Source organism: Cydia amplana, chromosome 2, assembly GCF_948474715.1.
Source record: "Cydia amplana chromosome 2, ilCydAmpl1.1, whole genome shotgun sequence".
NCBI classification, from domain to species: Eukaryota; Metazoa; Arthropoda; class Insecta; order Lepidoptera; family Tortricidae; genus Cydia; species Cydia amplana.
Genome location: NC_086070.1, coordinates 1726583 through 1745117, shown reverse-complemented (window position 1 = coordinate 1745117; position 18535 = coordinate 1726583). Strand labels below are relative to the sequence as shown.

Here is an 18535-nt window from a genome sequence, read left to right as displayed (position 1 = left end):
AAAGGGACTTCCACTTTTATTACAAGTTACAAGCTTTTGAGAAACGGGCCCCAGGAGGCCAATGCGAACGTACACTTTGATATCTAATAGATGTCATTTTTTCATAATTTTACGCGGGCGCAAGATATTGATAGTAAAATGGTATCAATTAGATATCACAGGTAGGTAGGTACGTTAGAATCGGCTATCAGGTTATACCCACACTGTAAATTCAAATTGACAAACATTTTGTTTAAAGTAATTCTAGTTATTAAGACTGTTTTCTAGGTATAACTAATAGAAAATGAGATCGTCCGTTGTTATTAAGTGTTATCAAGTTTCTAGTCCTATAAATTAGAATAAGCAATAAATATAATTATGTGATAAAATTAATCATCTATTTTTGTGTTCCAAAAACACCTATTTAAATAAAATAAATAAATAAAAATAAAATGTTATTTATTAAGGTATCAACCCAATAATCCGAGAAACTGGAATTTTGTTAATTGTGGTTTAATATCAATTGATTTTTTATCAAATTTTAACTCAAACGGATGTCACCGTGGTACATTATTCCGTAAAATAATTTATATATTTCGTGTTTTTTAATAAATAATCTAAATAATACGTGTAATTACTTATTATGTGTCAAGACATCCCAAAGATTGTTCCACTACAATGTTGTGACAAAATAAAATCCTAATAGGGAGGCCCATTTCGTAAATCAGTGGAAAAGATGACATTATTATCTTCACTTCGTCTGCGTGGAACTTCGATCAACACGGAAGGGATGCGGCATTCGCACTATTTCCCCTCTGCCTAGGTAAGTACAAGATCAACTGATCTAGCGCGGGTAATACCTAAAACTAGTTGCGCTCGGATTTCTAGACCGAGTCCTGCAGTCGCGCGAGTGTTCACTCACTCAGCAGCAGAAAAAATTCCTAATAGCTCGGTTTTTTGTTGTAAAAAGAGGTCGGGGACATCAAATTTACAAAAAGAAGGTGTTACATTTCACATATTTTTTTTACATATCATACGTTTAATTACATTTAAACACAATTATTATATTTTAGTCTCGTGTAATTGTTGGATTTATCGATTTTGCTCGCCCAGTATAAATTGCGGATCGGTCGAGCGACAAATCCGACTTCTCATCTCTCAGAAAACAATAAAAATCTTTGACGAAAATGTGTTAGTGTGCGAGTTGTGACACTTGTGACTCGTCCGTACACAAAAACAGATCGAGGTGTGCAAGATTTGTCTGTGTAGGGTGTCATTTTCTATGTATTTGTGTCGTCATTACAGATTGGATTTTGTATGTAAGTCTGTGAGAAGTGCGACTGTGTGCACCTTTCCCCCCGCAAAAAATGGCAGAAAGATTTGTACGGTAAGATATCGCTTGGGCCCCTCCCTTCCGACGTGTCGGAACTCGGAAGCCGGTGTTGCTCGAAGGCATGGAATGATAAAAACTATCCAATTTCCCTCCACGGGTCAGTAACACAGATAGGTACAAAGTAAGCGTAAGTGCCGTAAACGTCTTTGTTAGAACCATCCATGTACACACGGCGTAACTGATAAAAATTACCTATTATGTAGTTAATTTACACACATGCGTAATTGAGAAAGTTACTTAATTTAAGCTCAGGGATGCACCCCTTTAAAATTAAAAGGCTAAAAAAACACTGTGTATATGGCATTACAAACCTAACCTAAGGATTTTTTGTTTCAAACCCAAGTCAAACTCAGGATTAACTTAGATACCTTACGTAATTAATAATTAATAATAAAACCACCAAATCCCGAATCCAACATATTTTATCCGCAAGATAGGCAGCGGTAGCGAAACTAAATATGATAAAATCTTTCATCAGATTCACGTCATCTTTATATTAGTTATCTCTATAAAACAACGTTAAGTCTACCACATAAACAAGTCTAGTGCCATGATCGCGCTGAATCTTTTTTACACCCATCTATACCGCGTTATCTCGGCATAAGAATTTGTGACCTTTCAGGCACTAGTCGCCTATAACTGCTGCGTTCTACGAGACGACATCAGTCCATTGGGAGCGCTCGAAAGTGCCGCGACAAAACGCGGGAATAGAATACAGTTTTTTAAGGTTTGATTATGCTTTTTGTTTTTTTATTTTACAGCGCGCGAAAAACGCATTTTCGAATAAAAGTTTGTGTTGTGCCTGTTTTTGCTTTAAGTGCTCTATAATCGTTGAAAGCCTTCATTCAGTGATCCATTTTGAAACGTGGTTCAAAATTATTTTGATTTTTAATTAGTAATTATTTGGCCAGTGTATCTTAAAAGTATTAATAAATATTAAACTAAAGGAATATATATAATTTTAAAATAGGTATAACAATAATCAATTTAATTAATCAGGTAAATCAATTATTTTTTTACTGCCAACCAAAAAAACCCTAAAGAACTTGTTATATTTAAATGTATGAATATTAAATAAAAAGAGTTCTAGATTGCTTTATTTAGTAAAAATAGTTCTTGCTTGCAAGTTGCATATTTTGTACGCTGTTTACGACCAATATTCATACATTTATAACAAGTTCTTTAGGGAAATTATTTATTAAATAAAAAGAGTTCTTGCTTGCATGTAACCAGTTACACTTTCACCTATTAATATTAACTCAAACCTTACAATGGAAATGCAGTATGATCAACATGCAACACAATTTCAAAAAATAAAAACATATTTCTTGCAGGATTTATTGTTATTTATTACCGCATTTAACACGATTTTCTGAATCAGGCTTAATATTTAAGATAACAAGAAGTAACTAAGTATTTTTATACATATGTACATTGTATGTTACGTCATATGATATAAATATATCTGTATCACATTAAAGTATAGATCTATAGTTGACCCGTTCCGCTGAATCATTAAGTACTTGGAAACTTTATTGAACAACAAAAGTTCGTAATATTAAATGTAGATAATTACTAATAATAGAGCACAGTTATCGTCGCAGTAAATATTCATGAATTATACAGTTCAGGCAGTTAAAATAGAACGAAATCGATTATCTTGAGAGTACAGTCGGCAGCAATAGTTACTAAGCGCGCGGGGTGTTCAAAATGATCTTGACGCGACTCTATTGTTAAGAGAATAAGAGCGCGTCGAGGTAATTTTGAACACCTCGCCCGCTTAGCAACTTCTGCTGCTGACTGGTACTTATATCTAATTTTCATAAAGCCCTCTACCGGCATGAACTTAAACTCTTGGTTGTACATCTTTTAATATTTTGTTGTTGTTAAGTTTGCTCATCGTTTGATAAAATTATTCAATAGATAATTAAATGTATTAATTTTTTTTCTCGGGTCATAATTGGATTAGCGCTCGACATACAATTTTCAAATTACAAGGAATAATAAAATACAAATGACAAACATGTGACAAACAAATGGGATCTTAAAACATTGTATGTATAGTCATTTTTTCAAAAATTATATGTTTTGTATGATCTCGTGGCTTTTCTAAGAACTTTCAGTGTATGTTGCCTATGTGCTCATACATAAAGATAAAGATAAGATAAGATAAAATATAGTTTATTCAAGTAGGCATATTACAATGCGCTTATGAACGTCAAATAAAGCTACACCGCGCGAATAAATCATGCAGCAAAGAAAGCGAGGTAAAACATAGCTTGATTAGAAGGTGCTAATATATTGGTTTATAATTTAGGTACTCTTTATTCCAGTGAGTAACGAAAACGATGCTGTAACGATATTTAAAGGGATTAATCTAAATTTAACGAAACAATCAAGAATGCTAAAAATGATCTCATCCGGGTAAAGAAACCCGATTTAGATGTAACAATTCGTTATGGCTTTAAACTGGTTTTGATACATTTGACAATCGTCTTGATAATTAGGGCGCATCTCACGTACGACTTTTACTTCATTTCATGTCACATGCACCAATCAATGTGCAGAACGATCTTCAACGTCTTATCAAAACCAGTACATAACCATAATAAATTGTTAGATCTGAATCCGACCCCAGGGGCCCAGCCCATTTCTCTAACGGAGTCTAACGATATTAGTCTAATATTATTAGTGTGTTGCCATGATAACCCATACGATTTGACAGTTCATGGACTAATAATATTAGTCTAATGCCGTTCGAGAAATGGGGCCCTGTTCGAGAAATGGGCCCCAGTTCTACAACTATTTTTGTCAACTTTTTCAGCTGCCATGCCAGTATTTCTTGAATGGTCCTTAAGAGGCGGAAACATTTACAAGACAACTAACTGTTCCTATTTTATCACGATGCATAAAGTTTCCGAAAAGTTGAAAAAGTTTTTGGATATTTTAGGACAATTTCACAGGAAACAAAAGAAGGAAAAATCTCGATACCCATACAAAAATATGAGAAGTGCCTTGCCGAAATTATTCCATATGGAAATTTAGCAATTTCACATCAGTAGTTCCGTCTAAAAATAGAATGGTTATTACTTATAAAACATCACGCAATAATTGTCGATTATTTATAGTCTCTTAGAGCTATGGCTGATTTGATACAATTGCAGCTAATGGGTTGTCTGGGTTGGTAACAATTGCTTCAATTAACTACACAATGTAAGCAATGTCAACGTTGACACATCTTAATCGGCATGACTGCAGAGTTTACAATTATGATTTCATTTCTCATGCTGTAAAAGAGGGTCATTGTTGTTCTAAAAGGGGTGCAGAAAGTGATACGTTTCTGCACTAGATCATTTAACTTTCCAAGTAGGTACGTTTTTTATTTTTTGGTAATTGTAAGCTGTTATATTTTTTGCAATAAAATATGATTAATTAAATTTAAATCACTCAATCATATGCATATTAATATTTTTAATTTAATAGTTATTAAATAATTCGTTCCCCAGCTAGTGACAAAGACTCTTGAATAATAAATAACTATAATTCCCTGCAACAGCGGGGATTATGTTTTGAGTAGCAACACTAGCAACTGATATCATCGAGTTGAATGATCAAATAATTTTCACTGTAGGTATAAAATTGTTTCATTAATAAATTGTAATCTTTCTTTGTTGCTGTGTTGTTTTAGTGACACAGCAAATTATGACGAATTAACGTTTTAACGCAATCTCACGTTTACTACGTTTATTTAAATATTTTTCTGTTAGTTTCTACAATATAACTTATGATATAAAAACAGGGCGGGGAACAAAATAACACAAATCATACATTTGTCATTTTTCGGAACTTTTTACCTAGGTACTTTACTAGGTAGGTACCATAAAATGTATAATTTATAAATATACTTTTTTAAATTATACAAAACGTTTATTTCTTTGATATAGATAAAAAAAGAAGAAAAGATAAAAATTAGAACTAAAATTACAACAAACAATTTATAGAAATAAACTGCTTTCTAATATTCGTGGTGAAAAGGTGCTCATCATTTCCACGCTGAAATACTATTGACAGCCTATGCAAAATGAACATCTTGAACTTAAATAAAAAACATCTTAGCATTAAAAATATTTAAATGACTAAAACGGTGTACATAACCTTTTCAGATAGTTCACAAAAATGGTGGCAAACGGGAGAATGGAGAAGAGGCCGTCTACGAAAAAGATACCTACGACCGCAACGCTGGACGAGGCCATGCTGGAGGCTGGTAAGTCATCATTAGGCGTATTTACCTCATTTTTGAAGTCGGTAAAACTAATCGCAAGAAATATACGAAAGAGAAAGTGACCAAGTTCTCCGTAGCGTTACTATATAGTGCCCATTTAATCTCTTTGCGACAATCGAGATCACGACCCCATAACCATCACAGGAAGTATGCTTCCAAGGAATGTTATCAAAATGTTGCCAACACATATTTATCATTTTTAAAACACTCCAAAAACAAAAAAACGTCATCGCTAGATTGCGCAATATTGCTGCACCGGCCGACGTCAAAGACTTGTAGTTTATTTGCACTTTACTCCATTGTAGGCATTGTAATAAGACGTGTACATATCTATGACGTCGACTTCACAAGCGACCCGTGAAGTTAGCCGTCACAATAATTGAGATAAGAACATTGGACCCCACGGAGGGCGATAACACTCTTTATTACTAGTTTGTATTGTCTGTAATAAAATAATAAGTTCTCGAAAGCTTTTACACCTTATAATAAGGACACTGATAAGTTATTATGAGTTGTCCACGTCTTCACAATTTCTAAAGATGGCATTAGCGTTAGCGTTAGCATTAGGAATGGCGTTCTAGAGTCCATAAGAAAGTAGATCAATTTGAGCAGCAGTGTCTGAAAGACCTAGATGCTAAGCGACATATCCGAAAGACCCGACCTAAGCCCTCTCCTACATAATATTCCCCACAACTCGACTGGGACAACTCCATTGCGCATCGTGTGCCCGCATCTTCAAGACTAAGTTTGGTTTTGCGAGCCACATTAGAGCGTTTCATAATCCGGACAAGAACTGTTAATGGAGTCGCCAGTGCCAAATACGACCAAAAAGGACTGACTATCGCTACATTCGCTACAGCGGTTGTAGTACAACGTCACGGCAGCCGAGAAATTGGAGATGTTACTGTCAATATCCTTGACAAATGCCTGCTGTTTCTGCCTTAGTGTCACGATTGAAACGTTCAATCCCCTGGAAGGAAGGAATACTGGAAGGATACCCACCGAACACACACGCTAGGTTTTCCCAAGCAAACACTGGGAAATTTAAAACTAAGCCCAGATAAATCTTACGTAGAACAAATATTTGACGACACACGATATAGTTTATGAGTTTAGTTGCACGGATAAATAAACTAGAAGCTGATGTAATGAAAGTACCTATTAAGAGTTATCACGTCGATATCTTCTTTATCGAGGCAAATTAATTGAATCGAGTGTCTATCGAGTTTCATATAATTTTAGGATATATAGGTATTACAAGACTAAGTGTAAGTAAGCTTAATTAGAATATAGAAATGATAATCCCACCAAAAACATTTTCATGTAAAATGTAGCAATGGTCTCGACGACCATAGCTCGCACTGTCAAAAAGTTATCAAATCTCATGTAGAGCCAAGCTTCTTACTCTGGTTCACAAAGTCTACACCTTAGGACCCGCCTTAGGTATGTGTCGTGGCGGTTTCGTTACTACAAGAACTATTATATAAGATAACAGAAAAGTAATGAACAGTGAATACATTTTTCACCTTACGCCCATGTGACGGTAGCGAAACGGCCAAGCCACATATTTTGACTAAGGTGTACCTAGAGCCGCGGTTTGGCTCCAAAAGGTTAGGTATTAAGTAGGAGTAGGTAACTGAATAATATATGTACCTACCTAAAATGTATTCCCACTGCAAATCGTACTGAAATACCGAACGACCCTCGAAAACGTCTCCGCTACATACAAAAACAAAGATTTTTACCCATGCTAAGTATAATTTAAATAACCACTAATACCTCTTCATTTACACAATCTCCTCAAAAATTGGTATCCCTAACCTGATGTTTTCAAAACACGTAAATGTATTTTTTAATGGTTAAGAAAATGTTGTGGGAGTGAAGTAATTGCTAATTGGGGAATATCGTTTCACAAGGAAGCCACAATTATTACATTTTACAATAAAAATACAAGACAAGATTGTCAAACTCAATTTTCCTTTGTTCCCCAGTTGTTTATCTTTAGATCAGAATGATCATAGCTTGCAATCCGGATTCCAATTTAAAGACCACAACTTATTATAGAATGACGCAATACATATATAATTAGTTTCTGCATACACAAGCCTTCCCGTAATAATAGCGTTGTTGTGCTTTATTGACTTATGCTATGCGTAATGATGCGTATGACAGTTTATGTGCAATAAAGTGATATAACATACATAAATACAGTTGGCAATTCGACGCAAAAGATAACGTTGTTATCTCATTATCATAATGTCCCTGCCTTCAAAGCCTAGTTTAATACTAGGCCAGTATTATATGTATGTAGTAGGTATTAAGCGCACATTTAGTTATTGCTGAATCATGCACAATGAGCGAAATTTTATTCAAATCGCTATTTGCAAAAAAATACACCCCCGCTAAACAAATTGTAAGGCAGTAAAGAAGGAAAGTTCCCCCTCAAAGCAAAGGCTTATCCCTTGTCAATAAAACTAACTTTATAGCTGCTTTAACCACTAAATAAGTTATATGATAAACTCACTAAGCTTACGTAAAGAAACTATTTACTCAATCATAAAGTTTTGCAAAACAGAACGCAATGGGAAATACCCCTCACAAACAAATGATAACGCAATTAGATCGCATGTCAACACCAATGTGTTTGTGTAGTTATGTATTCCACTTATCTGTGAGCTTCAAATAGAGATGATTATTGACGTTTTATTTCGAATAAACATAATAAAAAGGTCATGTGCTAAATCATGACTTGATAATATTCCATAGTTGATACTCACAAATAAGTGATACCTATAAAGAATCCGTAGTTTTATGTCAACACATAAAAACTATGATCAGAACCAATTCAAAACCAATATTTCCTAATGTCAACCGCATTCTAAAAGCCCAAGTCCCAGGCATAGCCTAGTTTGGGATCCACCTGTGTTCATGTGTCCATAAGATTAATTTCTATAATCAATAAATTATTCTTATTCTTAATTTTGTCGGCAATTGTATGGAAAAGACCTGATACTTTTCAAACTGCTGGATGGATTTTTATACAAACATAGCTAAGAACCATGGCAAGAATAATGCTTTCACGTAAAAAAATGCATCGTAATCGATCCATCCGTTGGACAGCTATGATGCCACAGACAGACATTGGTGTCAAACTTATAACACCCCTCTTTTTGCGTCGGGGAGTTAATAAAACTCACTCCTACGCATTAAAGTCAGTAGGAGAGAGAGCAGTGCCGGATTAACCAATAAGCAAAACAAGCACGTGCTTAGGGCACCACGTCTAGGGGGGCACCAAAAACGTAGGCAGAAAAACGCACAGGCTGCATTAGCAAATTAGCATTGCAGTCTTAGTGGAGTATGTACCTACAATATGAAACTTTTTGTACGTGTAGAAGTACCCATCTAATAACGAAAGGTCGTAGGAGTAAGAGAGTGAGAGCACGTAAGAATGTCTTCATCGTAGGCATTTGATTTGACCATACAAGCTCCTCAAGCTCATGGCCAAAAAATCTTGCCGTCGGGCTTGCGGCCAGCCGATTTTTTCGACATAGATTACCGATTATATAGCGAATTTTGCTCTCTTGCACGCCAGATTTGTCGGCCAGGCCAAGTTGCTGCATATATAGCCGCGATCCTATGACCTAATTGTCAAAGTGTTATAAGGGGCCCCGCCGAAGCCGAAAACTGTCCTATCAAGTCGCGCTTTCGAGTGATGCCAAAAAGAGCAAGCACTAGGAGAGTCGTGATTACATAGATTATAGATTCGTTTTCAAGCCACTCTTTTGCAGTTCGGCGTTATGTCTTATGCGAGGCCTTCCACCTTACGCCAAAGTCGATTTTCTGCCTCAATTACACTTGGGCTAGATCCAAATCCAAGCTTTTCTCTCTAGCAGCTGGGCTTTCTGCCTAGCTCACACTTCGCCATTGGGTGTACCTAAGTATGATAACGTGCCGCGGTCGGACGCTCGGGACGTCCAGCCTTATGCGGAGCTAGGGCTTCGGCCTTGTCCAGTAAAAATGTACAATTGTCTATCGAATTACATTTTTTCTATCGAAAAAATTTCGCGCTCGCTACGCTCGGATTTTCATTATCATTTTAAAGGTTACTAGCGACCCGCCCCGGATTCGCACGAGTTAACAAATATACATAAACCTTCCTCTTGTCTCCCTCCATCAAAATCCGTTGCGTAGTTTTAAAGATCTAAGCATACATAGGGACAGACAGACAGCGGGAAGCTATTTTGCTTTAATACTAATATGTAGTGCAGCCAACTTTGAGAGGGGTGACATTCGGATGGCGACTGCAGCAGCATTCCTGTTGCAAAGTTACTGCTGCAGCACTATCAATTTCCGTGATAAAATGATGTGACGGATTGAAAATGACCGTCACTCAATTTACCAAGAAAATTCAATGTAATCTCGATGATCCTAGGGAGAGGGGGCACCATAGTCTAAAAATGCTTAGGGCACCAAAATACCTTAATCCGGCACTGAGAGAGAGTCTGTAACATCAAGGAGTTCTGACCAAATCAGTTCTGAGCGTACATTACCTTGAGTTGAATTTATTTTATAGCTAAACACTAAAGAATCGTTTTCCCAACAGGTCTGGGCTTGTTCAACATCGCGCACATGCTCATGAGTGGCATCATCCTGATGGGGGTGATCATGCAGACCCTGAACCTTGGCTATGTGATCCCAGCCGCTCAGTGCGACCTCAACCTTAGCATGGGGATCAAAGGATGGCTCGCAGCCATCCCTTTCACTTGTAAGTAAAATTCTGTGTTAACTTTTCTAGTTAGTAAAAGTTTTAGACAAGCTACGTGAGGCCTGAGTGGACGCTCGAAGCGGAGCGTTCGGCGGGGCGTGCAGCGTGGCGTGCAGCGTGGCGTCGGGCTCACAAGTGATTTGAGCAGCATGCACTAAGGCCGCTCCTATACATTTGCATTTGTTTAACATGCACGCCGCACGCCCCGCCCCGCTGCACGCCCAACTCGAGCGTCCACTCAGGCCTTACACTAAGTCGTCTCAATTATCAGCAAAACCCATCTACTGCTAAACCATCTAAACCATTATTTATGTTTGAGTTATAATTCTCAATATGTAATAGCGTACTCTTAAGTTCACTAGTCCAGCGGATCGTACGGTCAACCACGATAAGCTAAACTCATGCTCCAATCGAGTTTCGCGGGTTGTTGATTGAATGTTGGCTGCTGTTTTATCATGAATTCATGATAGAGTTATCCTGGGGCCCTAGCCAAGAAGATAATTATATTTGATAGAAAACGCCAATTAAAAACTTAAATAATTATGGAAACAGACACGTGGTTTTTCGACTTTCAGGCCACCTGGCAATTCGAACAGTACGGTTCGCCTGTTAATTCATCTACTTATTTACATTTTTTACTTATTTTCTCGTAATGCATGTTAATTATAAGATGTAATTTTTTTTTGAAAAGATGTGTCCCGCCGAGTTTGTTGCCGGTCCCATATTGGGATACCCTCCTCCAATTGAGGGGGTATTTAAATCTTCTCGGGGCAGAGGTGTAGGGTTGGAGCCGGTCTACCTAGCTTTATTTGACGTTCATAAGCGCATTGTAATTATGCCTACTTGAATAAACTATTTTTTATCTTTATCTTTATCATAACCAGTGCAATATTGACTAATAAATGCTTGCTGTCGATTCTTCATGCTGATCTTGTTTGTCATACAGAGGGCAAGATTATAAGCAGAGGCAGGTATCGATTTTAGTCGCAAAAATGTAAAATTGATAGATTTAGTCGATGAAATTACTGTACACCTTTTGTTACGTAATAGAAATAACAAGTACTGGTATCTATTAGCACGTTTTCTCATCTTGCCGTTTAATAGATCAAATTTTTGAAGACAGACTCACTAAATTAGTAATGATTTTTTTTCTGATGGACGTTTAGGTTAGGTTAGGTTAGTAAAGCACTGATTTTGTAAATATCGTAAAGATGGACTGCTCAAAATGCTAATTTTGTATTACACATATCCTGTACTCCACAATAGACTACATTTTTGTTATTATGACTTTGAAGTAGTGTACCTAAATAAAATAAATAAATAAATTTTTTCCAGAAATTATTTCAAAACAAGTGACAATGTCTCTGAAAATCGAATTAATTTCAACGTAATTTTGATTCTTAAACAATCTACAACATTTCCTGAAACTGTTCTTATACATTCATTTTGTATAATTTACCACCATAATTTTTTGATAATTTTTTTAAAAACTGCCCCTTCTCGTTATATATTACCGGTGAGGCACACTCGCGATCTCATTATTAAAAGGCAAGATGAGAAGACATGCTAATAGAAACAAATACTTGTTATTTCGATATTACGTAACAAAGGGTGTACAATTTCAACGACTAAATCTATCAATTTTACATTTCTGCTCTAAAATCGTTACCGGCCTCTTAACATTTCTGCCACGACTTTTTATCTTGTCACGTGGTAAAGTTGACTATCATTGCTTATTTTCAGTCTCAAATGCCCTTAAGTCACTAATTACAAACTCCTGTCAGTAGCAGCCCATTCTATGTATTCATTATTATGAAAACTGACCTAATTTATCAAGTAAGGCGATACAAATTTCCAGAGAAACTATGTCTTCCGGCTGTAATCTTCCACGCTCATGTTTTTTGTAATTGCTAAGTTAAAGTTCATTGCTCAGTCGTCGATAATATTTTGTTAATGTGAACAACATGAGGTTATCGCGGCTTTATCGTTGAGCAACTGCACGAACTGTTGCGTTTTTAGTATCTAAGTACGGGGGGCGTGATAAGTGAATGCTAATTGGCGACTTCTGACTCAATAAAGATAAATATCGTCAACAATTTCTACATTAAGACTAGTGGACTTATAGAAATTCTCGGGTCTTGACATAGAATTACCCAGAATTACCACGTATTCTTCAAAAAGTTATACACGGTGTTTTATAAGTACCCCACTGAAAACCTAAAATAAAAACAGATTGTTCAGAATCGACAGGAGAATCGATTGCACTATATTTTAATGGGGGTAATTTTTTATTATTTTTTAATTATTTCCACATGCCCAGTCTATAAATTCGTAATCAACAATATCAGTAACTACCATTTGACACGTTGTTTGTCAATTGGCAACGCCCCAATAGCCATATAGAATTAGAATTCATAAGATCTTCTAACAGGAAATACGCGGAAAAAATAGCGGCTTGTTTTGTGGCCAGTTATCTCAGATTGCAATAAGTTAAGGAAAATATGTTGAACCGATTTTATTTATAGATATGTTTATAAGTACCTATACTCGTGATCTAAAATCGTGAATGTGTAAATTAGTGTGTTGTGACTGACAAAAAAGTTATTTAAACAAACAAGGGACAGAAATAATTTACAAATGAGGAAACAATTTAGGGAAAATTGCAATATTTAACGAATAGAAAAGTATCGCATAGGTATGTACCTATAGTCCTGACTAGTAAGGAATCATTAACAAGCGAATTTAAAAAAGGAAATGAATAAATCCTATTTTGGTTAAATAGGCCTCGCAAGCAATTGTAAATCCCACAACTGTGTTAAATCTTATAACATCATTGTACCTTATCCTTTATCCTAAAAAATATATAAATACCTCCATTCATACGCTCTTAAATACTCTCCTTCACCAGTCGGGTAAAAATTTCTTCTAAATATCGTTACATTTATTTCCAGCTATGATCCTGACATCTCACATGTGGGGCTACTTGGCGGACACGCGCGGCCGCCGGCCGGTGATGATAGTCTCCATGCTGGTTTCCGTGCTCCTCAGCATACTGGCCAGCTTCGCACCCAACCTGCCAGTGTTCGCTGTTCTCACGTTCTTCTCGGCTGTGTTGTAAGTATATGATCATCTAATCTAAAACAAGGAATTTATATGTACTCCCTCAATACACAAATCTCAATTCAATAAATGTTTACACAGTTCAAGCACAGGTTCAAATTCAAACACTTGAAGAGAAAGGGGCTAACTCGGGCTAAGTACAGGAGCATTTTTCAGATCGGATTGCAGTACATGTCATTTTAATATGATTATACACAGAACAATTTGTCAATTTCATCGACTAAATCTTACATTTTTGCGACTAAAATCGATACCGGCCTCTTAATTGGGACTGTTTTGACTTCCTTGTCTGTGTTGCAAGCTTTTGTTGGTAGTAGTAGTAAATCAAGTCATGTTATGTGAAGTCTATAACCAATTAACAGGACAGATGATCGCTGGTTCAAAAAATAAAATTTGTAGTTACCTTTTAAATTGCAATGTTCTATTATTCTTATCGATTTGTAGCATGTCGGGCCCTTCAGCAGTCGTCTACACATACCTGGGCGAGTTCAACAACCTCCAGCACAGGGACAAGATGGTGGCCTTCGGAGCCTCGTTCGTGGGGATCGGGACCGTGTTATTGCCTGGTACATTTACCTCGGATATCATAATTCCCTTTATTGCAGTAAAATATATCGAGTTAGAATGATTTATGTGGTGCAACAAACTAGAGTGGGTAAAAACATAATAAAACCCATACATTACAAAACGTATAAATAAAAATTTGTTATTGGTTGAGATCGAGTTCCTGAAGAAATAAAAAGGTCCACTTACTTTGGCCTAGTGCGCGTCAGATAGTAATTACTATGTAGTGGCCTTGTAGTGGCCAATAACTATAGCAGTCACCCTAGTAGTGATCAGGGTTAAATGGAGAACGCTTGTGTTTTTGTGTCTTATAACATATTTGTAAAGTGTGTTTCTTTAAACTTCATAATTCTGTATATTTCACATAAATAAATCTATACTAATTCTATTTTCCAGGTGTCTCCTGGCTCGTCCTCCCACAGGACTTCGCCTGGCCAATCTCCTGGCTGGGCATCGACTACCGCCACTGGCGCCTTCTCGTGATCGCTGCAGCTCTACCCTACACCCTGGGCGCTCTGCTTCTGTTCTTGGCTCCCGAGAGCCCCAAGTTCCTTAACGCGCAAGGCAGATATGATGAGTGCTTGGCTACTGTGAAGAAAATCTATGCAGTCAATAAGTGGACTGACCCGGAGACGTTCCCGGTGAGTAATAGCTGCGCAATTTCAAACTCAAAAGCTTTAAGTTGCAGTTTGCGTCCTTCGTATGTTTGGACTGATCTCTGATGTAAAGCGTTCATCCTCACATCCTAGCACTGTAACAGTCAAGCACAGTGTGGTTTCAGAATTAGATAATCGAGCTTGCCCTTAGGTGTTAGAATACGCACAACATTTATTGATTTATTTATATGAGCTTAGAGTGTCCCACTGATGGGCAAAGGCCTCCCTCCTCCCTTTCCACGTATCCCGGTCTTGACCCGTCTCCCACCAGCTCCTGTCAAAGGCATCGAGGTCATCTCGCCAACGCCGTCGAGGTTGGCCGCGACCTCGAGTAAGATTTTGTGGGGCCCAATTGGTGGTTGATTTAGCCCACAAGTCATCTGGCATACGGTAAACGTGCCCTGTCCAGTCCCACTTCAGCTTGGCGGCTGTTTCAGCCACGTCAGCTATTCGGGTTTCGGAGTGTTTATTGATATTAATACTTTATGTTTTCAGATCAAGTCATTGGTAGTGGATCCGAGTGCAGTGACAGCTAGCAGCGGCAAGGGCATCGCGGCAGTTTTGAGTTCCATGTGGGACCAGACAGCGCCCCTGTTCAAAGGGAAACTCCTCAAATGGACCTGCCTCACTTGCTTCGTGCAATACGGGATATTCTCAGCGTAAGTGTAGAAACTATGTACTTATAAGTATGCTGAACCAGTTTGTCACATTGTTCTTATTTTCATAATAAGATAATTTTTCATAGCGCCGCAATAATATTGGAGCTGCGTTAATAATAGCGTAAGCGCCAACCGCCAAAAGGTACCTTTTCTCGTGGGTCGTCACATTTTTCCATTCCATTCAGTTTATCGTGTTTTACTGAGCTGAGCTCATTACTGTTTTCTTCATTTCATTATATTCTAATCATAATTTGCAACCTAACTAATAGTAAAACATCTAGTCTAGGTACTAGTTAGAAGTAAATAAAAATGACTACCATATTGACCTTTCAATCCAGAAGAGAGAATTCCAACGCAGATTGCATTATTTGCATTGCATGACTCACTGAGGTTAGTCCGGATTGCTCACTATTTTTTTACCTACATCATCTACATCCAAAAACCGGCAAACAAATTGAAAATGAAAATGAAAATTATTACTTCCAGGTGTAACGGATTCTACGTATGGTTCCCGACCATCCTCAACTCGCTGGCCAACCACAACGGCGTCGGAAACGCCAGGATCTGCGAGATTCTAGATGCAAGTCAGCAGGCTGCCGTGAATGCTACTGATGTACGTTTATTTTTTAGAACGCCTTAACCGATATATGCCCTTTAGGTCTTTTTCGATGAAAAAAACATGCTTGTAGGTAAAAAAAAAAGGAAAAATAGCCTGTCAGCAGGAGTTCCTATTTTTTTAACCAGATAAGTTCCTGGAATCACTAGTAAGATCAATGGAAAAGTACATCCTTACAATCAAGAAAAAAAATCCACAGCTTTAGGAATCCTCGGAAAATCATGAAGCATACAAAATCGATCCTTTAAACTTACTAACTAAAGGCCATTATGATTCTCCACTGTACCCTCTGACTTTTCCTTTTTATCCAGACGGTCTGCGACGACACCATGAACACCGAGACCTTCGAGCGTTCCATCTACATCGGCCTCGTGTTCTGCTCCATGTACATCGTGGTCGGCTTCCTCGTGGACTTCGTGGGCAAGAAGCTGATCCTCCTCACGATCCTGGGTGCTTCTGGCTTGTGCGGCATCAGCGCTCACCTGGCCTCGAACCAGCAGACGGCGGTGGTTCTCTTCGCGGTGTTCCAGATGAGTGGAGCGTGTATTGGCATGATGAACGCTGTGGCTGTGGAATTGTTCCCGACTAAATACAGGTTTGTGTTCTCCCGGAATTATATAGCCCCCTGGTAATTGTAGTGCTCAAGTTTATGCTTTTGTTATATTTTCTTGCTCTTGATCTCATACAGCCTTTGACTTTGTGGTACGTTTGGTTCAGACCAGGCAGTCTATGATTATTTTTTTGACTCTTCTCTAATAAATATGTACAGAAAAAACCTTAAACACAAACAACACCTATGCTTAGTCGGTTTTTTGTTGTGTGCTAAATTGCTAATATTATCCTGAGCAAAGCCCAGAAGAGGGACACTAAGAGTGCCATATGCCATCATCACTGAACCTTTTGTATAACCGCATTTATTATGATCCTTGTATTTTTTGGACCGTATATCTTTTATTTCATAGGCTGAATTCGGATTCCATTCCAGGCTGGATTCGGAAAGGGGATTGCTGGTCGGCCAGCAAGCCCCTTTTATACGCCGCATTAAAGAAGCGGAAAAGCTGATTGTCTGAGCTTGGCTCGTGCCAAAAGGTGCCATGTCTACTCCTCTTAACCTTTTCGACGCCGTGTCAAACACAAAAGCTGTCACGCTGACGCCACGTCACCGAAGTGTCAAAAGTGAAATTGAACTTTATGCATATGCACGTAGGTCTATGTTGCTTTGTGGTCTGTGACCGATTAATCGGTTTTTGGCGTTGAACCTACGGTGCGGATATATCGGTCATTGGCGTCCAAAAGGTTAAAATTATTATTTTTTAATTACAGGGCTATGGCCGTGTGCCTGTCCATGATGATGGGCCGTCTCGGTTCTGTGGTGAGCTCCAACCTCATCGGCGTATTCATGAGGGTCAACTGCGGCATCAGCTTCTATCTCTTCGGAGGACTGTTGCTCAGTAAGTACCATGATGCTTTTTTAATCCAGAAATACCGGTCTTATAACCTGATCGATAGAGTTCAGTGGAAAATATAAAGCGAGGTTGAGAAGCGTCTTGAAAAAGTCAAAAACATAACTTAAAATTACACTCTTTCTCTCTCAATGGTCTGTAACAGCAGTATTACTTCGCCAAAATGGTGATTTCTGAAATCAAGTCCTAATTACAAAAAATAAACACCACAAGTGTGCTTAAAATAGATATTTTAATTGTTACCTCGAACCAACTGTGTAACAACATGTTTTATACTCTTTCAAACAAACAAAAAAACAATATTCCAATTCGATCCAGCTGCTTTCGGGAAATCAGGGCTCTAACCGCGAAAATCGAGATTCACAAATTGCGGACATTTTTCTCTGTCACTCTATAATTACGCCTTCCTTGGCGTAAAATAGATCTTGGAGAAAGATCCCCGCAATTTGCGAAATTCGGTTTTCGCTCCTCAGGGAACAATAATTAGAACGTTTTCCTTCGAATTGTGAAGTCTAATAGTTTTTGCCCAAAGTTGTCACACCGGTCGCACGGTATACCTTTACTCACTAACATTTTAATTTCTCTCTTTCAGCGTGCTGCGCAGTCTGTCTCACTCTTCCAGGCAAGAAGAAACGAGTAAAACACACAACGAAGAGCGTAGAACCGGCTCAAAATGAAACCCATGAACCAGTATGAAGCGGTTCGTAACTTAACTACGAAGCACTTTCGTCCGATCGTCTATTTGCCTCTCTATCGCTCGCATGAATAAGCGACAGGGAAGCAAATAACGAAATTATGATTTTCGATGTTCGCGGTGGATCTAACCTGGATTTTAGGAGGCTGTTGTATATAGGCGTTGGTATAGAGATCGAGCAAAAGTTGACTTGGCATCTTTTGATAGCACGATGAAAGGAATTTCTGTGGGAAAATGTTGAAATGTAGCAAACACCCTAATAGTATGACAACTGAGTACCTAAGTGTCTATTTTTACAGAATTTAGTGACGGTAGGTACACTATATTTTTAACTTCAATTAAAT

The 18535-nt window shown here is 37.8% G+C and overlaps 1 protein-coding gene across 1 annotated transcript; it reads left to right on the top strand.

Annotated features, from left to right (window-relative positions):
• Nucleotides 1-5528: 5528 nt before the first annotated feature.
• On the top strand, nucleotides 5529-18267 carry LOC134662007 (uncharacterized). The gene is made up of 10 exons (XM_063518246.1): nucleotides 5529-5636; nucleotides 10258-10419; nucleotides 13371-13533; nucleotides 13984-14105; nucleotides 14500-14744; nucleotides 15255-15418; nucleotides 15905-16031; nucleotides 16346-16629; nucleotides 17358-17485; nucleotides 18090-18267. The coding sequence occupies exons 1-10, from the start codon at nucleotides 5549-5551 to the stop codon at nucleotides 18191-18193; spliced, it is 1587 nt and encodes a 528-aa protein (XP_063374316.1). The 5' UTR covers nucleotides 5529-5548; the 3' UTR covers nucleotides 18194-18267.
• The last annotated feature ends 268 nt before the right edge of the window (nucleotides 18268-18535 follow it).